Consider the following 26,927-nt stretch of genomic DNA (forward strand, 5'->3'; position numbering starts at 1 on the left):
CTGGGAGCCCTGGTTTCCTCCCACATTCCAAAGACATGGTGTGTGGGGATCAGGCACAGAGCAGGAATTGGTGTTGAGGATCAATTGAACACCATCGTACTGGAATGGGAGGTGTTTCAGAGGAGCTGAGTTTCTTATTCACACTCCTTTAGTGTCCTTACGTAGAAGGCAAATGCTTTGTGAGGCGGGTCTGGGCACTGTACGCAAAGGGCACGTCGGGCTGCGACCTGCATGTGGGAAGCCAGCCCTGCTTGTCCCCCGGAGACCAGAGGCTGGAGAGGAGGCTTCCACCCCCAGGGGGGCAAAGGTGGACCAAAGGCTGGAGGCCCTGCAACAGCCTGGGGCTCCCCTGCATCGGGCCCCGCTCCATAAGGCCAAGAGCGCTGTCCGGACTATGGAAAGGAACCAATGCCTTGGTGGACAATTTCTATACACTTTGTTAATCGGCAATTGTGCTTAGATGTGGCAACACTTTACTGAATGCAATAAAATAGAATCACTGTGTATTTGCACATGTGAGTTATCCTACCACAACTAGAGAGCAGTCCTGAACTATGTGTGTACGAAGGAACTGCAGATGCTGGTTTAAACCGAAGATAGACACAAACAGCTGGAGTAGTATGTATTAAGGCCATAAGTAACAGGAGTAGAATTAGGCCATTCAGCCCATCAAGTCTTGGCTGATCTATCTCTTCCTCCTAATCCATTCTCCCCCCTCTCCACATAACCCCTGACACCTGGATTAATCAAGAATCTATCAATCTCTGCCAAAAATATACATTGACTTGGCCTCCACAGCCTTCTGTGGCAAAGAATTCCACAGATTCACCACCCTCTGACTTTTTATTTTTTTTTATTTTAAATTTATTGTTTGGATTTTTGTATGTAATTTATGTGCCTCGTGTTAGTTGTATGTTCTGTTGTTCTGCTTGTTTTATGATGTCTTGCTTGATTTCTTTTTTCTGTACAGCACTTTGGTTAGCTTTGGAAATTCCTACTCTACTCCTTTCTAAAGGAACGTCCTTTCATTCTGAGGCTATAACCTCTAGTCCGAGACTCGCCCACTAGTTGGAAACATCCTCTCCACATCCACTCTGTCCAGGCCTTTCACTATTGTCTTTCCGCTGACTGGTTAGCCATCAACAAAAGTTTGTCACAGTACACGTGACAATAAACTAAACTGTAACAGTAAAGGGCCTGTCCACACCTGGTGATTTTTTCAGCGACTCCCAGCATCATATCAGGGTCGGCAAAAGATTTTGAACATTTCAAAATTCAGCGGCGAAAAAAATAAATGTTGCGACGTTTGGAAAAACATCGCGCGACAATACGTTGTCACCGCCGTGTCACGCCGCGAACTTTTCAGTGACCCTGATACGTCAGTCAATGATGCCGGCAGTCGCCGAAAAAAATCGGCAAGTGGGACAGGCCCTTAAATCACCACTGACAACTCATTCCAGATTAGAGTTTACGAAGGAACTGTAGATGCTGGAAAATCGAAGGTACAAAAAAAAAATGCTGGAGAAACTCAGCGGGTGCAGCAGACTGGATAGACTCGGCTTGTACTCGCTAGAATTTAGAAGATTGAGGGGGGATCTTATTGAAACTTACAAAATTCTTAAGGGGTTGGACAGGCTTGATGCAGGAAGATTGTTCCCGATGTTGGGGAAGTCCAGAACAAGGGGTCACAGTTTAAGGATAAGGGGGAAGTCTTTTAGGACCGAGATGAGGAAATAATTTTTTACACAGAGAGTGGTGAATTCTCTGCCACAGGAGGTAGTTGAGGCCAGTTCATTGGCTATATTTAAGAGGGAGTTAGATGTGGCCCTTGTGGCTAAAGGGATCAGGGGGTATGGAGAGAAGGCAGGTACGGGATACTGAGTTGGATGATCAGCCATGATCATATTGAATGGCGTTGCAGGCTCGAAGGGCCGAATGGCCTACATCTGCACCTATTTTCTATGTTTCTATCTATGGAGCAAAGGAAAGAGGCAACGTTTCGGGCCGAAACCCTGAAGGAAATAGGCAACGTTTCGGGCCGAAACCCTGAAGGAAATAGGCAACGTTTCGGGCCGAAACCCTGAAGGGTTTCGGCCCGAAACGTTGCCCATTTCCTTCGCTCCATAGATGCTGCTGCACCCGCTGAGTTTCTCCAGCATTTCTGTGTACCCCAGATTGTAGTTATCTCTGTGATGCTGATCAATAATTATACTTTATTAGCCAATTATGTTTTGCAACATATACGAGGAATACTCACAGCTTATGGAGATGTTGATCTTTGCAGACTCCTTCATCATGTCTATTCCTACGGGCATCCTGTAGCTCACCTCACAGTAAAACAAGGCATCTTTGTCCCGTTTCACGGGTATGTACGACAGCACGCTCTTCATGGTATAAAGGCCATTGGCTTCCTCAATGGCCTGCAATCTCACAGAAGTCCCTAACGGAAAATATATCATAAGAAAGAGGGCGGACCGACCCACTTTTTCTTCTTCTTTTTTTTCTCTTTCTTTTTTTGCCCCCCTCCTTTTTATTAGTTACCAAGTGCAGACCCGTTGGGTCTGCTCCCCCAATGGTGTGATCCCCCAACCCAATATTCCACCATGCACCCGTCTCCTCCAACGGAACTGAAGCCGTTCCCAAATGTAAGATTCCAGCACTCCCCTGCCTCCCTCAGCAGTGGATTTAAAAAAAATTCCAATTGCACCTCCCCTGCCTGCTGCAGCAGTGAAAAGTTCAGAGTGTTCCTGTCTTGCAACTTTGTTTTGAAGTGTGTTGGAAGCTGATAGGAAGGAGCAGCCGTCAACGAATCAAAAGGCAGAAAGGCAGCCGGACGGATGGACGGCAGGCGGCAGCCACAGACTTTTATATAATAACTAGACCAAGTGCAGACCCGTTGGGTCTGCTCCCCCAATGGTGTGATTCCCCCAACCCAATATTCCACCATGCACCCGTCTCCTCCAATGGAACTGAAGCCGTTGCCAAATGTAAGTTTCCAGCACTCCCCTGCCTCCCTCAATTGCACCTCCCCTGCCTGCTGCAGCAGTGAAAAGTTCAGTGTTCCTGTCTTGCAACCTTGTTTCGAAGTGTGTTGGAAGCTGATAGGAAGGAGCAGCCGTCAACGAATCAAAAGGCAGGAAGGGATCCGTACTGCAGGCGGACGGCGGATGGATTTGAGTTTTATAGATAGATAGATAGATAGAGAGATAGATAGATAGATAGATAGATAGATAGATAGATAGATAGATTCTATTAGTTATTTATGTTATGACATCGGTTGGAAGCTGCATACCAAATCTCGTTGCGCTTATGTGCAATGACATTAAAATATATTATTATTATTATTATTATTCTCCTCTCTTACATCTTTTGGTAGTCTAAATCTAGGGGTCCTATCTTTTCACCTTTCACCTTTTCTCTTTCTTGTTCTTTCCCCTTATTTTGAAGTTAAAAGGTTGAAACTGAAGCTGTAGATGAATTGTATAATTTGACATGCCGGATGTTTTATTCTTGTACAATTGCTTCTAATAAAAATAATTTTTAAAAAGAGAGAGCAGGTTTTGCGGCACGGTGGAGTAGCGGGAGAGTTGCTGCCTTTCGGCGCCAGAGACCCGGCTTCGATCCCGACTACGGGTGCTGACTGTAGGGAGTTTGCACGTTCTCCCCGTGACCTTTTCGTACCGCTTCACTTTTAACATTTTATACATTGATACATAAATCGAGTAAAAGAGAAAAAAGAATGAAGAAAAATACAAAAAAAGAGAGAAGAGAAAACCCCTGAACTGACGAAGAAGAGGAAAAAAAAAAGGGGGGTACGTCCCACTGTCCCCCCCCCCCCCCCCCCGCTCACTCATCCCGAGCATCGGTTTTAAATTTGTGTTCAACCATTCTGTTGTTGAAGAAATTCAGTGAAAGGAGACCATGATTTAGAGAATTGGTCTGATTTATCAGCCAAGAACAGAAACATAGACATAGAAAATAGGTGCAGGAGTAGGCCATTCGGCCCTTCGAGTCTGTACCGCCATTCAATATGATCATGGCTGATCATCCAACTCAGTATCCCGTACCTGCCTTCTCTCCAAACCCCCTGATCCCTTTAGCCACAAGGGCCACATCTAACTCCCTCTTAAATATATCCAATGAACTGGCCCCAACTACCTTCTGTGGCAGAGAATTCCACAGATTCACCACTGGAACTGTTCTGATATAGACTCAGCAATTATTCCTTGCTTTTATATCCTAGTGTCTCTAGTATCAGACCCCCAAGGCCGAGACTGGGTGCAGTCATTAAAAGGAGCTTACATGGAGAGAGGATGCAGTCTCAAGTCAAGAGTCAAGAGTCAATTTAATTGTCATTTGGACCCCTGGGGGTCCAAACGAAATGCCGTTTCTGCAGCCATACATTACACACAAATAGACCCCAGACACAACATAATTACATTTAACATAAACATCCATCACATAACTGTGATGGAAGGCTAAAAAAACTTATCTCTCCACTCTACTCCCCCCCCCCCCCCCGATGTCACAGTCTCCCTGTATTCTCAGGTAGCACTTGCCAGAGATAACAGGATTAGGTAGCGGAGATAAGATGGTGGTGTAAAATGTTACGTACTGTTGCGCAGCTGAGGGTCAGCGTGAAGTGGGGTGCGGTCTTTATACCAGGTGACACTGGGGGCAGGGTAGCCGTTCCTGGTGACACAACTTGCAATCTAAAAGAGAAAGAAATATTCCGTGACAAATTTTAAAAAACAATTCTAAACCATCCACATCCTGCTGCATCCGGTGTTCCCGATGTGGGCTCTTGAACATCGGCGAGACCAAGCGAAGACTCGCCGACTGTTTCGCTGAAGGGTGCCACGGTGGAGCAGCGGTAGAGTTGCTGCCTTACAGCGCCAGAGACCCCGAATCGATCCAAACTACGGGTGCTGCCCGTACGGAGTTTGTACGTTTTGCCTGTGACCTGCGTGGGTTTTCTCTGGGTGCTCCGGTTTCCTCCCACACTCCAAAAGCATACAGGTTTGTAGGCTAATTGACTTGGGTAAAACTGTAAATGTCCCTTGCGTGTGTAGGATAGTGTTAATGTACGGGGATCAGTGGACAGCACGGATTCGGTGGGCCGAAGGGCCTGTTTCCACGCTGTATCTCTAAACTAAACTGAACACTTTCACAAAATGACTTAATTGCCTGTAAACTTCCAGATGTTTTTAAAAGAGTTTAATTGCATCTTCTCTCTCAGATACGATAGTGAGGTGCAAGAGACTTTTAGATAGGCACTTGGAAGTGCAGGGAATAGAGGGATGTGGTCATAAAAATGGAATTGAGATCAGGCTTCATGTTGAGCACAAACATTGTGGGCTGAAGGGCCAGTTGCAGTGCTGTACGCTGCAGCCTTCCTTACCTCCTTTGCTTCTGTCTCCAACAGCGAGATGGTCCCTGCCTTTTTCTCGATCACAGGCATGTCCGGAGCAGCTGGCGAAGATTAGAGGATGTCAGTGAGAGAGGGGCACGGTCATGTTAAAGCAGTCACACAAACATCAACATTTAGTCTTGAAGATTCAAAAACAACAACTGCAAATGTTGGAAAGCGGAAATAAAACTTTGGAAACGGAGTTAATGTTTCAGATCTGAGTCTGGGGCGGCGCGGCGCAGCGTGGTGGCAACGTTGCTGCCTCACAGCGCTTACAGCGCTAGAGATCCAGGTAAGAATCCTTACCGTAAACTTTGAGCAGGGTTTCAGCCTCACCACTGCCCACGGGGCCAGCACCAACCTGGCAGTGGAAGGTCCGCTCGTCCCTGAGCATGACGGGGTCGATGGTCAACGTATACGTCTTATCCACGCTGATTCGACTCGTGTAGTCGGTGCCAGCATCAACAGTACTGTTCTCCATGTCCTGAAAGTAGATCCGCTGGCGAACGTTCTTCTCCATCTGAAAGCAAACGCATCTTTGCAGATTCAAGTTTGCCCAGTGGCAATGCTGGGCACTTGACTAAGTTCACAAGAGCAATAGACAATAGACAATAGGTGCAGGAGTAGGCCATTCGGCCCTTCGAGCCTGCACCGCCATTCAATGTGATCATGGCTGATCATCCACAATCAGTACCCCATTCCCGCCTTCTCCACATATCCCCTGACTCTACTATTTTTAAGAGCCCTGTCTAGCTCTCTCTTGAAAGCATCCAGAGAACCTGCCTCCACCGCCCTCTGAGGCAGAGAATTCCACAGACTCACCACTCTCTGTGAGAAAAAGTGTTACCTCGTCTCCGTTCTAAATGGCTTACTCCTTATTCTTAAACAGTGGCCCCTGGTTCTGGACTACCCCAACATCGGGAACATGTTTCCTGCCTCTGGTGTGTCCAAGCCCTTAACAATCTTAGGCCATTCGGCCCATCAAGTCCACTGCGCCATTCAATCATGACTGATCTATCGTTCCCTCTCAACCCCGTTCTGCTGCCTTTGACCCATTACCCCCGATACCTTTACTAAACTCCGCCATAAAAATATCCACTGACTAGGTCTCCACAGTTTGCCTTTGATTTATTGTCACGTGAACACAGGTAGGGGGAAAGCTATTGTTGCATGTAACTAGTCTGCAGAAAGGCAATACGTCATTACGTCTGCCACAGCTGTCTGTCGCAATGAATTCCACACATTCACCACCCTCTTACTAAAGAAAGCCCTTCTCATTTCTTAACTAATGGTGGCCGATTGGGAAAGGGGGAGATGCAGCGAGACCTGGGTGTCATGGTACACCAGTCATTGAAGGTAGGCATGCAGGTGCAGCAGGCAGTAAAGAAAGCGAATGGTATGTTTGCTTTCATTGCAAAAGGATTTGAGTATAGGAGCAGGGAGGTTCTACTGCAGTTGTACAGGGTCTTTGTGAGACCACACCTGGAGTATTGTGTACAGTTTTGGTCTCCAAATCTGAGGACGGACATTATTGCCATAGAGGGAGTGCAGAGATGGTTCACCAGACTGATTCCTGGGATGTCAGGACTGTCTTATGAAGAAAGACTGGATAGACTTGGTTTATACTCTCTAGAATTTAGGAGATTGAGAGGGGATCTTATAGAAACTTACAAAATTCTTAAGGGGTTGGACAGGCTAGATGCAGGAAGATTGTTCCCGATGTTAGGGAAGTCCAGGACAAGGGGTCACAGCTTAAGGATAAGGGGGAAATCCTTTAAAACCGAGATGAGAAGAACTTTTTTCACACAGAGCATGGTGAATCTCTGGAACTCTCTGCCACAGAGGGTAGTCGAGGCCAATTCATTGGCTATATTTAAGAGGGAGTTAGATGTGGCCCTTGTGGCTAAGGGGATCAGGGGGTATGGAGAGAAGGCAGGTACGGGATACTGAGTTGGATGATCAGCCATGATCATATTGAATGGCGGTGCAGGCTCAAAGGGCCGAATGGCCCTACTCCGGCACCTAATTTCTATGTTTCTATGTTTCTATGTAATGGTACGTCCTTTTATTCTTGCCTGAGTTCAGTCCACCTCTGGCCACTTGCAAGACCCAGTCTGAACTCTGTCTTGCTGTTTCCCTCAGCTGCTGCACGATGTTCTCCAAGAATGTGCACATTGGGTGCCAACTCTGTGCTAAACAGCCACAGAGGAGAAGCTCAGTGCCGGAGGCCACGGTGGAAGGTCAGCATTCGGGCCGGACTCTCAGGGAGAACTGGGAAACCATCACTTAGATGACCTTGGCTTCAATCCCTCGTGAAACACAAGCCATGGGTGGAACTAATGCTGAACAACTGAGTACTTGTTTCCAATCTCCCAGTGTTTGCTGAGCATGGACATTTTGGATCAGGAGACCTCTTCATCAACCAATCTCTACTGAATGCAACATGGTTTATCTGTGACACATCCTCACAGCCCACATTGTCAATAAAATGTTAACGCACGTTCCAGCAAAATACATCCACAAAGTTATTCTCTGAAGCCTTCTCTGGCTCTCCCACAGCTCCGAGCATCATAGCTTCAGATAGCCCTTGCATTCTCTCCCCATCCCCTTCCCCTTCCCAGTTCTCCCACTAGTTTTACTGCCTCCACCTACATTCTATCTTTGTCCAGCCCCCCTCCCCTGACACACAGTCTGAAGAAGGGTCTCGACCCATTCCTTATCTCCAGAGATTCAGATTCAGATTCCTTATCTCCAGAGATGCTGCCTCACCCGCTGATTTACTCCAGCATTTTGTGTCTACCTTCGATTTAATCCAGCACCTGCAGTTCTTTCCCACACACTGTGGGGAGGCCAGTGTCCCAGTCACAGACCCAACATTGGGGACTCCATCAGTGCCTGGGATACTGTGCAATGGACAGGTGGATAGATACACGATCAGCTGGTAAGGAGCAAGTTGATCATACTCACAACAAACCACTGGATGTATTTCGTTGTGTTTGGGGTGGAAATTGTCGGGACACAAGGAATGCTGATGGCTTTCTTGATCTCTGCCTCCAGCACAGGTCGTGTAGACACTTGAACAGTGGCGATTATTCCTGTGGACAAAGAGCAAAAGACATTTGCCTCAAAAATATTTTTTTTTCTGCAGTTCTCAATTTCCTTCCTGCCCTGGAAACAAAGTTTGTCTGCACAATCTCACTTATCATGGTTACAGTTCTTAGAATGGCATGGTGGTGCAACGTTAGAGCATCCCGGGTTCGATCCTGACTACGGGTGCTGTCTGTACAGAGTCTGTACGTTCTCCCCGTGACCTGTATGGGTTTTCCCCGAATGCTCTGGTTTCCTCCCACACTCCAAAGGTTTGTGGGTTAATCAGGTGAGCTAGAGATGGTGACACTTCAGTTTCAGATCAAAGAAAGGGCTTGCATTTGTAGCTCCAACACAATCCTTGGAAATCCCAAAGCCTTTCCAGCTGCGTAAAGATTTTAAATATCGGCCTTTTTATAAATCAACGTGTGCACAAGCTCACAAACAGTGTGATAAGGATCAGGGATCTATTCTGGGGACGATAGAGATCTTCCGAGCCCACTGAGTCCACGTCGACCAGCGATCACCCAGTACAGTAGCACTATCCTACACACCAGGGACAATTTACAATTAACCTACAAACCTGCACATCTTTGGAGTGTGGGAGGAGTGTGGGAATAAAGGGGAGGTCATTTAAGACTGAGGTGAGAAAAAACATTTTCACCCAGAGAGTTGTGAATTTGTGGCCAAGTATTCACATACAAGGAATTTGCCTTGGTGCTCCGCCCACAAGTAATAACATGACATACAGTGGCAGTTACAAATGACTCAGAAAACACTAAACATTAATAATAATAAGACATCAATGATAAAACACCATTGATCAAGCATGTGAACCAACAAAATACCAGATCAAAGGGAGGCTACAGATCGGATAATGTGCACTTTAACCACATGTGAATTTTTTTCTATTACAAATCTCAAATTGTGGAGTACAGAGGCAAATAAATAAATGAGGGGTCTTTGTCCCAAACATTATGGCGGGCACTGTATGCACATACACACATGTGCCCAAATACAAAGAGGCATCCACACACTCACACACAGTCGGTACAGCTGGATCCAGATGTTACCAATTAAGGACATGTGAATGCGCTCAACTTGTACCAGTTGCAGGAATGCATGTCTGACCACCCTCTCTCCCTGCCTGCTCTCCATTTGCTCCTTGACAGGAGATTTTAAGTGAGTCTCACAGCCTGTTTGGAACAAAATCAGCCTTGACATTTTTGGCAGCGAGCTCTCAATAGCTGCATTCATGCTGTTTACCCTCACTGGCTGGCAATCAGCTGACTTGCTCTCAGCATCAAACATGTTGTGTACATTGGTGTTAAGGTTAAAATTAGACACTGGCAAACAGATCCGTTAACCTTTCCACCACCCGCAGCAAAGCTAAACAAAACCTGCAGCCATGTGTAACTAGTAAAGCCATCGGCAGCAGATGGGTCAGGACCTCAGCTGTTCCCACTGTAGAGGTGTGGTGGGCTGGCAGCAGCACCACTCCTGTGGGGCAGAAGGGCCTCGTTCCATGCTGTATCTTTATCATTATCGGGCGCAGCGATAGAGTTGCTGCCTTGCAGTGCCAGATTCCATCCCGACTACGGGCGCTGTCTGTACGGAGTTTGTGTGTTCTCCCCGTGGGTTTTGTATTGTATATCTTTATTGTCATTTCCTGAGTATTCACATACCCAGAGGAAACAAAAAAACGTTGCTCAACCAGTGTCCATTCAGTGTGCATGAAAAATAAATAGAAATAAAAAAATACATGTATCATGAACAAATTTAACACTCTACTAAACATTCAACAGCCGTTCCGACCGGCAGCGGCACAACAGTGGCTCTGCTGCAGTGTGGGGGTTTGTGCGCGATACTTGGCAGGGGGCAAAGTCCATTTAACAGTCTTATAGCCTGTGGGAAGAAGCTGAGGAGCATCCTGCTGGTTTTGCAGCTAATGCTCCTGTACCTCTTCCCAGATGGCAGGATGGAGAATATGTGATGCGATGGGTGGTAAGGGTCTTTGATGATGGAGATGGCTCTGCTGATACATCTCTTCCTGTATATATCCAGCAGGAAGGGGAGTGGAGCACCAATAATCCTGCTGGCGGTCTTCACTATCCTGTCTAGTTGGTGCCGTTCGTACGCCTTGCAGCTCCCGAACCAGGAAGTGATGCCGTATGTCAGTGTGCTCCAATGTTCTCCAAGATCTTCAGTTTCCTCCCACAGTCCTAAGGCGTACAGGTTTGTAGGTTAATTGGCTTGGTGTAAATGTAAAAACTGTCCCTAGTGCATGTAGGTTAGTGTTAGTGTGCGGGGATCGCTGGTCGGCACGGTGGGCCGAAGGGCCTGTTTCCGTCCTGTATCTGTAAACTAAACTAAAATATGACTCGCGGTGATTACCCAGTCACCAGGTGGAGGGACTGAAGGCAGCCGGTGTTTGTCGAGTCAAGTACTGATGCAAGAGAAAGTCGATGGGAAATCTAAATAGTCCAGCAGGTGTTCCACAGACATGACCAGCGCTCCATTGTGTAGAGAACTTCCCCACTCATGTGGGGACAGACGTGAGGTTTAAGTCTTCATGAAGGAACTGTGCAGATGCTGGAAAATCGAAGGCAGACAAAATAGCTGGAGAAACTCAGCGGGTGCCGCAGCATCTATGGAGTGAAGGAAATAGGCAATATTTTGGGCCGAAACCCTTCTTCAGTCTGCCTATTTGCCTATAGATGCTGCCGCACCTGCTGAGTTTCTCCAGCTATTTTGTCTACGTAAGGTTTAAGTTTTGGTTTAGTTTTAGAGATACAGGGTGGAAACTGGCCATTCAGCCCACCAAGTCCGCGCCGACCAGCGATCACCCCGTACACAAGTTCTATCAGTCCAACTTGCCCACGCCGACCAACCAACATGTCCCGTCGACACTCGTCCCACCTGCCTGCCTGCCTTTGGCCCATATCCCTCTAAATCTGTCCTATCCATGTACCTGTCTAAATGTTTCTTAAACGTTGCGATGGTATTGGTGGGATGAAGGTGAGCTGATGTCTCCATGACACCTCCACCCCGACAGCCGACACAGCCTTTGGCAAAACTTAACGTTCACACAAACTGGTGAGAGTTTGTCACTTGTTGGCCCTTCGAGCCTGCACCGCCATTCAATATGATCATGGCTGATCATCCAACTCAGTATCCTGTACCTGCCTCCTCTCCATACCCCCTGATCCCTCTAGCCACAAGGGCCACATCTAACTCCCTCTTAAATATAGCCAATGAACTGTGGCCTCAACTACCTTCTGTGGCAGAGAGTTCCAGAGATTCACCACTCTCTGCGTGAAAAATGTTTTTCTCATCTCGGTTCTAAAAGATTTCCCTCTTATCCTTAAGCTGTGACCCCTTGACACGGACTTCCCCAACATCGGGAAACTTTTTGTTGCACGCTAACCAGTCAGTGGAAAGACTGACTATACATGATTACAATCGAGCTGTCCACAGCATACAGACACAGAAACACAGAGCACAAAGGTCCAACTCAAAAACAAGACACAAAAATCCGGCGTAACTCAGCAGGTCAGGCAGCATCACTGGGTCTTTTTTTTATGAACCAGCATCTGCAGTTCCTTGGCCCGACACACTGAAAATATCAAATGTGGTTTCCTTCAGTGGCTGCAAGCTTGTGCCTAGTCTCTGCTCTGTGTCACCACTGGCTTGGCAAAGTATTTTGCTTGTTTGATTCATTGTACCCACTGGGTGTTTTAAATCTGCAGATGGAGCAGCAGTGTACACAGGAATATATGCTTGGTGTGTTCTATACTTGTGAATGTGTTGTGTGTTATAATTGGACGAACATTGGGATTTCTGTGTTAATTCCGTTTGTGAAATGCCTAAATTACTTCCTCTGGCAGCTCGTTCCATATACCCACCACCCTTTGCATGAAGAAGTTACCCCTCAGGTTCCTATTAAATCTTTCTCCCCTCACCTTAAACCTATGTCCTCTGGTTCTTAATCCCCCTTCTCTGGGCAAAAGAATATATGCGTTTAACAATCCCTCCATCAGTCTGAAGAAGGGTTTCAGCCCGAAACGTTGCCTATTTCCTTCGCTCCGTAGATGCTGCTGCACCCGCTGAGTTTCTCCAGCACTTTTGTCTACCTTCGATTTTCCAGCATCTGCAGTTCCTTCTTAAACAATGCGTTTACCATAGAAACATAGAAAATAGGTGCAGAAGTAGGACATTCGGCCCTTCGAACCTGCACCGCCATTCAATATGATCATGGCTGATCATCCAACTCAGTATCCTGTACCTGCCTTCTCTCCATACCCCCTGATCCCTTTAGCCACAAGGGCCACATCTAACTCCCTCTTAAATATAGCCAATGAACTGTGGCCTCAACTACCTTCTGTGGCAGAGAATTCCAGAGATTCACCACTCTCTGTGTGAAAAATGTTTTTCTCATCTCGGTCCTAAAAGATTTCCCCTTATCCTTAAACTGTGACCCCTTGTTCTGGACTTCCCCAACATCGGGAACAATCTTCCTGCATCTAGCCTGTCCAACCCCTTAAGAATTTTGTACGTTTCTCTAAGATCCCCCCTCAATCTTCTAAATTCTAGCGAGTACAAGCCGAGTCTATCCTTAAACTGTGACCCCTTAACAATCTATTCCTCCCATGATTTTGTACCCCTCATCCTCCTGCGTCCCGGTCCCGTTATGATGCTACTTATAACCACATAGAATTCTGAGAACTGTCCTTGAACTTCTGAGAAGTAATTCATATAAACTTGGTGTCGAGAGTCTGGCTGACCTACAGTGGGGAGGTGGTGGAGGCAGATAAGGTTGTGGCATTTAAGAGGTGTTTAGAGAGCTGGGGGAAGTACAGGGCTATGGAGGGATAGGGATCATGTACAGGCCTAGGAGATCAGTTTACAGCATCATGTACGGCTCAGATATTGTGGGCCGAAGGGCCTGTTCCTGTGCTGTACTGTTCTCTGTTCCATGTGTTCTGTCACTGTCCAATCATACATTCCGACTACACTATCCACAATCCCAGCCCAGCAGACAGAGACGAGAAAACAAAACTCAATAACTCAATGGAAATTAGCTATCAAGGTGATGCCATGTTAGAAACATAGAAAAATAGGTGCAGGAGTAGGCCATTCGGCCTTTCGAGCCAGCACCGCCATTCAATATGATCATGGCTGATCATCTAAAATCAGTAGGTAGACAAAAGTGCTGGAGAAACTCAGTGGGTGCAGCAGCATCTATGGAGCGATGGAGCTATGGAGGCAACGTTTCGGGCCGAAACCCTTCTTCAGACCTTTGCTCCATAGATGCTGCTGCACCCACTGAGTTCTCCAACACTTTTGTCTACCTTCGATTTTCCAGCATCTGCAGTTCCTTCTGAAACATCTAAAATCAGTACCCCGTTCCTGCTTTCTCCCCATATCCCTTGATTCCGTTAGCCCTAAGAGCTAAATTTAACTCTCTCTTGAAAACATCCAGTGAATTGGCCTCCACTGGCTTCTGTGGCAGAGAAGTCCACTGTGGCATTCTATGATAAGCACAGCAGAAAAGTGTATCTACAAAGTGTGCATCGTGGTCAGAAAACTAGAAGCAGGTCAAGCTTTGGGTCCACACAATCAAAGCAAAATCTCTGACCAACATTAGAGAGAACGAGACCCTTTTGTGTAACGATCCTCAACCAGAATAACACAGGAAATGGTGGGGCCACAAGGGAGAGCGAGAGTTGGCTGTCGCACAGTAAGACTGGGAACTGTGACTTGTTTTACTAGCATGGAAAGTTAGTTAAAAAATAGATGAACATTAATTGCACAGTAAAACTGCCTCTCGGCTGCTCTGCTGATAGTTTCATTAGGTGTCTGAACTGCGGGAGGCTAGTGGGCAAGCGGGGTTTATGGAAGTAGAACTCTTAAGCTGTTCCTGGCCAAATAGACTCCAATCCTTTTAAATCAAAGAGGCCCACTTTACCTGCACACTGACAGCACGACCATGGTGGGAGTCACGGAAACCAGTTGAGTTTGGGAGGTTTGGGAAGGCCACCTTTCTGTACGATCCTTTGGGCCAAAGGTGCGTCTTTTTTTTTTTTACAAACCAGCACCTGCAGTTCTTTGTTCAAGAAGGAACTGCAGATGCTGGAAGATCGAAGGTACACAAAAATGCTGGAGAAACTCAGCGGGTGCGGCAGCATCTATGGAGCGAAGGAAATAGGCAACGTTTCGGGCCGAAACCCTTCCAGGGTTTCGGCCCGAAACGTTACCTATTTCCAAAAGGATTTCGGCCCGAAACATTTTTCCCCTTCGCTCCATAGATGCTGCTGCACCCGCTGAGTTTCTCCAGCATTTTTGTGTACCTGCAGTTCTTTGCTTTTCAGAAGTTCATAAATTCATAAGTTCCCGCAGCAGGTTGAGGCCATTCGGCCCATCTAGTCCACTCCGCCATTCAATCACGGCTGTTCTATCTATCCCTGTCTCCTGCATAACCCCTGACACCCCACCATCAAGGTTATCTCTGCCATTCCATGGGCTGGTGCAGTAATCAGTTGCATGGTCTTCTTTCCCATGTTCTCCAGAGATGCTGCCTGACCCGCTGAGTTACTCCAGCACTCTGCATCTTTTTTGTTGTAAATCAGCGACTGCAGATCCTTGTTCCTAGAAAGAGAAGGCCTGCTCCTGTCCTCTATCCATCCCGGCCTCGCTGGATCAGTGCCGGGAGGTTGCTGTTCCACACCTGTGTTTGAGTTTAGTTTATTGTCACGTGTACCAAGGCACAGTTGCGCGCTAACCAGTCAGCGGAAAGACAATACGTGATTGCAATGGAGCCTCCTAGTGCATGGGGATGAGAGAGTGAGAGAACATGGCACTGGTTAACTGGGTGATCACTGGTCGGCACGGACTCGGTGGGCCGAAGGGCCTGTTTCCATGCTGAATCTCTAAACTAAACCATAGAATGACCAATGTTGTAATTATCTCGTTCATAGTCTCAGCCTTCAACAGCCATTGAAGTGGTCACTGCCTTGATGTGAAAATCATTGGAATAAGCCAACTGGTCCTTCAAATAATGCCATTGGAGAAGGAATCGGAAATGGGCATGTGCCTGGCAATAACATGATTACCGTTAGAGGACAAGGTATTCGGTACATGGATGGGAGAGTTTTGGAGGGATATGGGCCAGAGCAGGCAAGTGGGAATAGTTGGCTGAATCTACTTGGTCAGAATGGATGAGTTGGGCTGAAGGGCCTGTTTCTGATAAGATAATGAAACTATTGCAACCAATGTTAACCACTCACTCAATGTACATAGTTTAGGACCATAAGTTATTCCAACCTGCCTACAACACACTCGCCCTCTTCCTCTCTAGAAGATAAATTGGTTTTGGTCGCACATAAACAAGAGTGAATCGGTCACAGAGGAGGTTGGCACGGTGGCACAGCGATAGTGTTACTGCCTTACAGTGCTGGAGACCCGGGTTCGATCCTGATCTTGGACCTTGTCTGTACGGAGTTTGTACATTCTCCCTGTGACCCACGTGGGTTTTCTCCGGGAACTCCAAAGACGTACAGGTTTGTAGGCTAATTGGCTTTGATAAAATGGTGAATTGTCCCTAGCGTGTAGGATAGTGTTAATGTATGGGGGAGGTCGCTGGTCGGTGTGGACTCGCTGGGCAAACAAGCCTGTTTACACACTGCATCGTTAAACTAAAATAAACTCAATTAGCACATACACTGAGCTGTTCCTCAACCAAGATCCGATCAGTTACTTCCCAGTTTTTAGTATTTGCCCAAGACCAGTTTTATCCCAACAGGCTCTTCCTGGGTTACGTAACTGTGGTCACGAACAGCACAAGCGCATCTTGCCCAATGGCCACGTCCTTCTTCCCCAGCCAAAGTCCTCCACCTTCCCACCCACCACCAACCCAGCCCTTCACTACACTGGGACCACCAGCTACATTGGAGTTACCTGCTACACTGGAACTTCCCTTCCCCAACTCAGGACTACCCCCCTGCTGTGACCCCTCTCTTACCCCCTAATACCCCATCTTTCACCCGCCATGCAATCTCCTTGCTGTGCATTCACCCTGGTCCTCACTTGGGTACACATTCATCTCCTGAAATGAAATGAAATGATTCAATTTATTGTCATTGTCAGTGTACAGTACAGAGACAACGAAATGCATTTTTAGCATCTCCCTTGAAAGGGAGACACAGGGCGTCGCGGTGTGCCCGCGCCTGCCGCCGTAACATTCCATTACAGGCAAAGGTGGGTGAAGTGTCTTGCCCAAGGACACAACGACAGTATGCACTCCAAGCGGGATTTGAACCGGCTACCTTCCGGTCGCCAGCCGAACTCGTAGCCCATTGTGCTATCTGTCGTCCACTCATCCCCTCATTCCTCCCCTCCCTTCTTCTCTCCTCCCCTCACCTCTCCCCTTCTCCCATCCCATCTTCTCTTCTCTCCTTCCCTCCTCTCTGCTCACTCCTCCCCTCCTCTCCCCTCTTGGCTCTTCTCTACCTCTCCTCCATTCTTCCCTCCTCTCCTCCCATCTCCTCCCTTCCTCTCCTCTCCACCCGTCTCCCCTCTCATCAGCTCCCCTCGTCTCTCTCCTCTCCCCTCTCATCCACTTTCCTCTTCTCCCCTCTCACCCCTCCCCTCTCTCCTCTACTCCTGTCTCCCCTCTCGCCCCCTCCCCTCTCCTCTCCCCACTCTCAGGCTGTGAGACCAATTCATCTCTGAGCAGTGACATCACAGGAGGCTGAAACTCTTCTTTGTGTAGAACAGGAAGTGGAATATTAGCACTAATCACCAGGGCCTGGTGTCCAATTAGTCTCTGCTTTGTAAAAGCAGCTGTGTGTGTTTGATCAGCCTTGATATCAGCGTTCCCCTCTTGCCCTGTTTCAACAGGATGCAGCCGGCTCCAGCTCCAGTCTAAGTGATGGTACACAAAAATGCTGGAGAAACTCAGTGGGTGCAGCAGCATCTATGGAGCGAAGGAAATAGGCAACGTTTCGGGCCGAAACCCTTCTTCAGACTGTTATGTCTTTGCTTTACCCTCACTTAATATCCACGCACGTCTTCTCCAGAGGGACATTAATCATCCAAGACTTGACTTTGCTAAGGTGAATCTTCGTGGTGTGTCTCCAGCACCTTCAAGGTTGCCTGCAGGAGACGTTTGCCCCGGGACACAGAGTTGGCCGGGTGGGCGAGGAGAGGTATGTGGGTTGGCGGGCTGAGCTGGTCGAGGGTGACGGAGGAGGCCCTGCGGCAGCTTGGGGCTTGCCTAGATCTGGAGCGACCCCAGTAAATCGAGCGCACGCACGCACGCACGCACCGGACTTTGAACTTTTTGTAAAAGGCACTAAAATAGGGCGACTCGTGCACATGTGAGCTACGCAAAAAAATAATGTTGCCGTGCAGTGCACACCTGACATGAAAGAACCATTGAACCACATTGGCCAACGGGTGCTGAGGGCAAGTACAACATTCCTGAGGCAACCCAGCCAAACGAGCAGAGGTGTTCATTGTATTGTATTGTATATCTTTATTGTCATTTCCTGAGTATTTGCATACCCAGAGGAAACAAAAAAACGTTGCTCAACCAGTGTCCATTCAGTGTACATGAAAAAATAAATAGAAATAAAAATAAAAAATCCATGTCATGAACAAATTTAACACTCTACTAAACATTCAACAGCCGTTCCGACCGGCAGCGGCACAACAGTGGCTCTCCTGCAGTGTGGGGGTTTGTGCGCGATACTTGGCAGGGGGCAAAGTCCATTTAACAGTCTTATAGCCTGTGGGAAGAAGCTGAGGAGCATCCTGCTGGTTTTGCAGCTAATGCTCCTGTACCTCTTCCCAGATGGCAGGATGGAGAAAATGTCATGTGATGGGTGGTAAGGGTCTTTGATGATGGAGATGGCTCTGCTGATACATCTCTTCCTGTATATGTCCAGCAGGAAGGGGAGTGGAGCACCAATAATCCTGCTTGCGGTCTTCACTATCCTGTCCAGTTGGTGCCGTTCGTACGCCTTGCAGCTCCCGAACCAGGAAGTGATGCCGTAGGTCAGTGTGCTCTCGACAGTCCCCCTATAAAAAGTCCGTAGGTGTGTAGTGGGGAGGCCTGCTTTACGTAGTCTTCGGAGAGGGTGAAGTCGCTGCTGGGCTCTCTTGACCAGAGCTGTGGTGTTGGCCGTGGATGTCAGGTCATCAGACAGATGTAGTCCTAAGAACTTCATGCTGCTGACCCTTTCCACATCAGCTCCGTCGATGTGCAGAGGTGTATGGTGTTGTTTCCGAGTTGTTCAGAGTGCAGAAGTGGAGCGATCCCTTTACTCAGCGGGTGGTGAACCTGTGGAATTCACTCCTGGTTCCACCCCTGCAACAGACCCCTTCCACCCCTGCAACGGACTGTTCCAGCTGCTACGGTCAGGCAAACGCCTCCGTTGACAAGCTGTGAGAACGGAGAGGTTGAGAAGGAGTTTCTTCCCAGAGGCCATTCGGCCTGTAAACTCCTATCTCACCAGGGACTAACTTTACTGAACTTCTGCCCACAATATTTAATATGTAAAAGAATATGCGATTCTGTTTGTAGTTTGTTTGGTTGTTTGTTTGTTTGTTTGTCTTTTTGCACAAAGTCCGCGAGCATCACTACTTTTCATTTCACTGCACATCTCGTGTGTGTATGTGATGAATAAACTTGACTTGACTTGACTTGACTTGACTATCAGCTGGCACTCTCATCCGAGTCAACATGTCTGGGTTCAACTTTTGGTTTTTAGTTGTAGAGATACAGCGTAGAAACAGGTCCTTCAGCCCACTAAGTCCGCACCGACCAACGGTCACCTATACACTAGTTGTATCCTACACGCTAAGGACACTTCACACAAGCCAATCAACCTACAAACCTGCACATCGTTGGGATGTGGGAGGAAACCGGAGCATCGGGGAGAAACGGGTTTATGAGTTAATTGGCCTCTGTAAATTGCCCCTTGTGTGTAGGGAGTGGATGTGAAAGTGGGATAATGTAGCACAAGTGTGAACGTGTGATCGCTGGTCAACATGGACTCAGTGGGCCGAAGGGCCTGTTTCCATGCTGTATATCTAACACTAAGGGCAGGAGTGTTCCGACACAATTTATCTCTCAAAGAAGCAGAGCTCACCTCGGCAATACGCAAAGAGCCGCCACGTTTCTGGTGCCGACAGAGTTATAAACAGTTGATAGAACAGTCTTATCTTCTCGCGGGGGTGACCCCGGCCCACCGCTGCACGTAGGGTCGCCAACGTTTTCGCTCCCAAATAAGGGACAAAAGGTCAAAATATGCGACAAATCCCCGAAGGCAATTCGTTGACCGACTGGGCCGTGTCTGGGTGAACGATGAGTTGGCCTGGGTGCTGGACTGCACACAAAGCCCAGCCGGCGGGCCAGCTGAGGAGTCCAGCGCCCCGTCCAACACATGAACCGATGATCATCCGTGAGAAGGAGGGGTGGTGGTGTCGACGGTAAGCGAAGGTCCGAAGATCGGACAGCTGGCCGGGTTGCCGACCGACCGACGGGGCCACTGGCGAGGTGCTGCTGCTGCACTCCATGGGCTGCACTACGTTGGGACGGGTGAGGCTGGACAGTCCCCTCGACCCGAGTAGAAGCAGTCAAATACGGGACAAGAGCGGTCCCCATATGGGACAAACCAATTTAACCCAATATAGTGGATGTCCCGGCTAATACAGGACAGTTGGCAACCGTAGCTGCTCGTGACTGCAGTCGTAAAGCACCGTGCCCCCTGTGATCTCGCCGGCCCCGCGCTGGATCCACCGTTTGTTCTCACCGGCCCTATCTGGTCAATATCACCTTCCTGTGTGTGTGAAGGTTTACAAAGCACGGGGTTGGCCGCTGAACTCGCTACATTTCAACAGTAACAATACTTCAAAGATGTTCCATGGGCCATAACGTGCTTTGGGGATATCCTGGAAACAGCCAAGATAAAACAATATTAGCAATTCTGAGTTGTCCTTAAAGTTCCAGTGGAATACAATGCAAGTGGCTAAAAATACAACTCCTCTGCGGCATGCAAGTGTATAAGATCATTAGAGGAATAGATCGGGTAGACGCACAGAGTCTCTTGCCCAGAGTAGGGGAATCGAGGACCAGAGGACATAGGTTTAAGGTGAAGGGGAAAAGATTTACCAGGTATCTGAGGGGTAACTTTTCCACGCAAAAGGTGGCGGGTGTATGGAACGGGCTGCCAGAGGAGGTAGTTGAGGTTGGGACTAGTATCCCAACATTTAAGAAACAGTTAGACAGGTGTTAGAGGACTTCGGCCCGAAACGTTGCCTATTTCCTTCGCTCCATAGATGCTGCTGCACCCACTGAGTTTCTCCAGCATTTTTGTGTACAGGTTTGGAGGGATATGGACCAAACGTGGGCAGGTGGGACCAGTGTAGCTGGGACATGTCGGCCGGCGTGGGCAAGTTGGGCCGAAGGGCCTGTTTCCACGCTGTATCACTCTACGACTCGATGAAGGTGTGGCAGAAAACGCACTGACTGTTCTGCCCACACAGTGGAACAAGCAGTCGGCAAAGGCAGTCAGGAGACAGCTACTTGCTTGTTGCATCTCCCGTCCCCCATTGTTTAACATAGACACAAAATGCTGGAGTAACATAGAAACATAGAAATTAGGTGCAGGAGTAGGCCATTCAGCCCTTCGAGCCTGCACCGCCATTCAATATGATCATGGCTGATCATCCAACTCAGTATCCCGTACCTGCCTTCTCTCCATACCCCCTGATCCCCTTAGCCACAAGGGCCACATCTAACTCCCCCTTAAATATAGCCAATGAACTGGCCTCAACTACCCTCTGAACCTCAGGGAAAGAGGAAGAAAACCAAGTCAGAGACTTAACCCTTGCTTTCCCTTTCTCTCCGTCCCACCCCCACTCGTTTTACTGTCCTCCCGAATTTTGGTGACTGCACGCCTTGTTGCCACCTTCCCCTCAGCTAACATTGAACATTCCTTGACCATCGTCTGCTTTGATCTGACGTTTTCACACCTTGCCCGTCCACATCTCTACAGTCTCTCTCTCTCTCTCTCCTGACTCCCAGTCCAAAGAAGGGTCTTCGGCTTATTCGGCTAGAAATTTGGCTTGTACTCGCTAGAATTTAGGAGATTGAGGGGGGATCTTATAGAAACTTACAAAATTCTTAAGGGGTTGGACAGGCTAGATGCAGGAAGATTCTTCCCGATGTTGGGGAAGTCCAGGACAAGGGGTCACAGCTTAAGGATAAGGGGAAATCCTTTAAGACCGAGATGAGTAAAACATTTTTCACACAGAGAGTGGTGAATCTCTGGAACTCTCTGCCACAGAAGGTAGTTGAGGCCAGTTGATTGGCTATATTTAAGAGGGAGTTAGATGTGGCCCTTGTGGCTAAAGGGATCAGGGGTTATGGAGAGAAGGCAGGTATGGGATACTGAGTTGGATGATCAGCCATGATCATATTGAATGGCGGTGCAGGCTCGAATGGCCTACTCCTGCACCTATTTTCTATGTATCTATGTATCTAAGGGTCTCGACCCAAAACGTCACCCATTGCTTCTCTCCGGAGATGTTGCCTGTCCCGCTGAGTTACTCCAAGCATTTTGTGTCTATATTAAGTAGGACAAGTGTAGCCTGCTAACCCACTGACTGGAAACAGCTCAGGAAGGAATTAATGAAACACTAAACTGGCCTGACCCCGCCAGTTTAAAATATCAGCAGGAAATGGAGCCCTTTCCCCATAAAATAATGAGAGGTCTAATGAAAGGCTTATTATTTACTCCCAATCTGTTGTGAGGCTTTCTGCCAGATGGCACATGATAAAGATGCTTAAAACTCATATTTCATGTGAAAGGGAGTGACCATTTGCAAGTCACTTGGATCTGTAAATTCTTTTGATCCCATTTCACATATTTGATATAGTGCTGAATTATTGTCACGTGCAACAAGATACAGTGTAAAACTTTGTTGTGTGTGTTATCCAGGCAGATTAGTGTAGTTTATTGCCACGTGTACCGAGGTACACAGTGAAAAGCTTTTGGTGCGTGCTAACCAATCAGCGGAAAGTCAGTACATGATCACAATCGTGCCGTTCGCAGTGTACAGATACATGATCAGGGAATAACGTTTAGTGCAAGGTAAAGCCAGTAAAGTCCGATCAAAGATAGTCCGAGGGTCACCAATGAAGTAGGCAATAGTTCTGGTCTGCTCTCTGCTGTGGTAGAACGGTTCAGCGGAGGGGAATTGGGGGGGGGAGGGGGAGTGGGGGTGAGGGTGGGAATGGGAATGGGGGTGGGAATGGGGGTGGGATTGGGGGTGAGAATGGAATGGGAGTGGGAGTGGGATTGGGGGTGGGAGTGGGATTGGGGGTGGGAGTGGGATTGGGGGTGGGAGTGGGATTGGGGGTGGGGAATGGGAATGGGGGTGGGAATGGGGGTGGGATTGGGGGTGGGAGTGGGAATGGGAGTGGGGGTGGGAATGGGAATGGGGGGGTGGGAATGGGGGTGGGAGTGGGGGGTGGGAGTGGGGGTGGGATGGGGGGGGGTGGGAGTATAGTCAGTAGATGGTGAAGTGAAGGTTATTAAGTTCACACACGAACATCCTGAGAAATGATTGTGTAAACAACATTACATCACTGCAACCAACACAATGGATTTCCTAACTGTTACAACTCAACAATGAGTTCCACAATTACACATGGTAACTGCAGCCCCCTTTTGTTCTGATGGCAGCTGTTCGTAAAGATCCTGTTATTTCCATTTCAACCTTCTCTAAACGCATCTGTTGACGTCTCCATTCTCTTTTGCCTCGCACAGTTGTTCCTTCGGTCATTTAACCTCTGCTGTTCCTCTTTTGTTCTTTTACAGTTCATGAATCACCCCCCGGGGCGGGGCAAACCCTAGTGACCAGCCAGGCCATGGGTACACAAGATCAGAAATGTATCTGAAGGATAATTATCACTCCACCCTGTCAGTCATCACCTAACGGTTTGGCACCACTGCAGGTCATAGTCTACCTGCCCACAGCAGGGACACAGAAGTAGTTAAAGCAGCAAGCTTGCCACAATTATCCCAGCACCACACACCGCCAGCAGACATAAAGCCCTGTCCCACGGTGCGAGTTCATTCCAAGAGCTCTCCCGAGTTTAAAAAAAAATCAAACTCGTGGTAAGTACGGAGAATGAACGCAGCGGGTACGTCGGAGCTCAGGGACGTCTCTTAGCGCTAACGGCAGGTACTCGGGAAGACTCGCGAACGGCAGGTAAGCAAGGGAAGACCCGTGAAGATTTTTCAACATGTTGGAAAATGTCCACGAGAGCCCCGAGTACCGACGAGTGGCCATTACCGTAAATCTCCGAGTTCGAATCAGGGCAAACTCGGGAGAGCTCTTGGAATGAACTCGTGCCGTGGGACAAGGCCATAACAGAACCTCCAGCTGAACCACCAAGAAAGGATTACATCAAAAGCCCTCTTGGCGATCACTGAAAACCATTAACGGGAGGCAAAAATGCTGGAGAAACTTAGCGGGTGAGGCAGCATCTATGGAGCGAAGGAATAGGTGACGTTTCGGGTCGAGACCCTTCTTCACCTATTCCTTCGCTCCATAGATGCTGCCTCACCCGCTGAGTTTCTCCAGCATTTTAGTATACCTTCGATTTTTCCACCATCTGCAGTTCTTTCTTAAACATTTTAGTTCAGCTTAGTTCATCGATTAGTTTAGCTTGGTGATGCAGGCCCTTTGGACAACCAAATCCACGCTGACCAGCGATCCCCGTACACTAACACTATCCTACACACACGAGGGACAATTTACAATTTTACCAAAACCAATTAGCCTACAAACCTGCACGCCTTTGGAGTGTGGGAGGAAACCGGAGCACCCGGAGAAAACCCAAGCGGCCACAGGGAGAATGTACAGACTCTATCCAGATAGCCCCTGAGGTCAGGATCGAACCCGGTTCTCTGCCGCTGTATTAAGGCAGCAACTCTACTGCGCTGCTGTGTTAATACACAGAGCATTAAACAATGCTCCTAGCGACAAATCCTTTAACAACGGGGCTTGGTTCAGCTTTTCCTGGATTCACGACACATTCCAACATCTGCTGCTCAGCAGCTGTGTCAGTCAAAGAATGTTAATCCATGCTTTGGAAATTTAAAACGACACTTGATGCTTTCACCTTCCAACCTCCCCCACCTACATTCATGAAATGCACAATGCAGCATTGTCTGCGATGGATTGCCGGCTTCAGAATTGCAATGTTCCTTTCCCAGGTCATATCATTAAGGACACCAAGTTATCTGCAGTGTCGACCAGCCTCGGTCTTGAGTCCACGGCAATACATGCAGGTCTAGTCAAGGCCCATTGTCTGCTTCCCGTAAATGAGTGAATGGAATAAAGGCTTCATTCTCGCAGATGTTCGAGGGGACATGAGCAGACTGAGCGAGGATTGTGCTGGGATTGTGGGAACCCTGCAACTTTCCCGAGAGCACAACTCAGTCATCTGGGGCTTTCAGATTCCCAGGGAGTCTGTGGAATTCTCTGCCTCAGAGGCCGGTGGAGGCAGGTTCTCTGGATGCTTTCAAGAGAGAGCTAGACAGGGCTCTTAAACATAGCGGAGTCAGGGGATATGGGGAGAAGGCAGGAACGGGATACTGATTGTGGATGATCAGCCATGATCACATTGAATGGCGGTGCTGGCTCCGAGGGCCGAATGGCCTACTCCTGCATCTATTGTCTATTGAGTTAGATGTCACACTGGAACATTGTGAGCAGTTTTGGACCCAATATCTGAGGAAGGATCATCAAGCTTTGGAGAGGGTCATAAGGTCATAAGTGATAGGAGTAGAATTAGGCCATTCGGCCCATCAAGCCTACTCCGCCATTCTATCATGGCAGATCTATCTCTCCGTCCTAACCTCATTCTCCTGCCTTCTCCCCATAACCTCTGACACCCGCACTAATCAATTCCACAGGTTCACCACCCTCTGACTAACGGTGGACTAAAGGGTCCAGAGGAAGTTTACAAGAACGATCCCAGGGATGATGGCGTTAACGTATAAAGTGTGTTTGACGACACTGGGCCTGTACTCGGTGCAGTTTAGAAGGATGAGAGGGGACCTGGTTGAAACTAGTGAAAGGCCTGGATAGAGTGGATGTGGAGAGGATGTTTCTATTAGTGGGAGAACTTATGACCAGAAGCCACAGCCCCAGAATAAAAGGACAGCCCTTCAGAAAGAGGAGGGTGGTGAATCTGTGGAATTCATGGCTACAAACGGCTGTGGAGGCCAAGTCAATGGATATTTTTTAAGGTGGAGATTGATAGATTCTTGATCAGTACGGGTGTCAGCGGTTATGGGGAGAAGGCTGGAGAATGCAGTAAAGAGGGAAAGATAGAACAGCCAAGAATGAATGGCGTAGAAGACTTGAATGACATAGAAGATGGGCCGATAGCCTCACTCTGCTCCTATGATTTATGACCTTATGAATTTATGAACACAGGGGTCAGGATTGAGATTTGGTCCAGTTTGGCTAGTCAGTGCGGAGAGGGAGTCCTCTGGCATTGAGTTTTCCTCTGTTGCCCACCAGTTAGGGGGTCAGGCAGGTGGGACGGATTAAAGTGTAGGAGCCAATTATACTAAGGTCAGTTACTGTCAGTATTTCTGTATTTTTGTCCCAGTTTGTGGGTGGGATTATATATGGAGAAGGGGGTGTCTACATTTTTAGTAGGCAAGCGCAGACTCATAGATTGGGTTTTTAGTTTGCCTCGAGGGATGGTGAGGACAGTATTTTCCCTTCACGTTCATGTCATGAGACGCCACATGGAAGAAACAGCTAGTAAGAACGATTTAGACAATAGACAATAGGTGCAGGAGTAGGCCATTCGGCCCTTCCAATGATCATGGCTGATCATCCCCAATCAGTACCCCGTTCCTGCCTTCTCTCCATATCCCCTGACTCCGCTATCATTAAGAGCCCTATCTAGCTCTCTCCTGAAAGTATCCAAATTATTTCTTTGTTTTGTATTACTTCAATAAAAGACCAATTAATCAAGAAACAATGACTGGAAGATTTGTTTTTGCTATCTGTGACACAAGAGACAATAAGTGCAGGAGGAGGCCATTCGGCCTTTCGGGCCAGCACCGCCATTCAATATGATCATGGCTGATTATCTAAAATCAGTACCGCGTTCCTGCTTCATTCCTGTCCCACCGTGCGAGTTCATTCCAAGAGCTCTCCCGAGTTAAAAAAAAAAAATCAAACTCGTGGTAAGCACGGAGAATGAACGTAGCGGGTACGTCGGAGCTCGTGGACGTCTCTTAGCGGCTCGTAACGCTAACGGCAGGTACTCGGGAAGATTCGCTAACGGCAGGTAAGCACGGGAAGACTCGTGAAGATTTTTCAACATGTT

The 26,927-nt window shown here is 48.0% G+C and overlaps 1 protein-coding gene across 1 annotated transcript in view; it reads right to left on the minus strand.

Moving 5' to 3' along the window:
- LOC129712287 (cell surface glycoprotein MUC18-like) overlaps positions 1 to 26,927 on the minus strand; it is a 90,718-nt gene that overhangs the window by 18,985 nt on the left and 44,806 nt on the right. Inside the window, exons 2-6 of the mRNA XM_055660588.1 lie at positions 8,378 to 8,505; positions 5,717 to 5,930; positions 5,402 to 5,472; positions 4,616 to 4,712; positions 2,258 to 2,440 (exon numbers count right to left, since the gene is read on the minus strand). Of these exons, the coding sequence (XP_055516563.1) occupies positions 2,258 to 2,440; positions 4,616 to 4,712; positions 5,402 to 5,472; positions 5,717 to 5,930; positions 8,378 to 8,505 (693 nt within the window). The remainder of the gene's footprint in view (positions 1 to 2,257; positions 2,441 to 4,615; positions 4,713 to 5,401; positions 5,473 to 5,716; positions 5,931 to 8,377; positions 8,506 to 26,927) is intronic.

Source organism: Leucoraja erinacea, chromosome 32 (assembly GCF_028641065.1).
Source record: "Leucoraja erinacea ecotype New England chromosome 32, Leri_hhj_1, whole genome shotgun sequence".
NCBI classification, from domain to species: Eukaryota; Metazoa; Chordata; class Chondrichthyes; order Rajiformes; family Rajidae; genus Leucoraja; species Leucoraja erinaceus.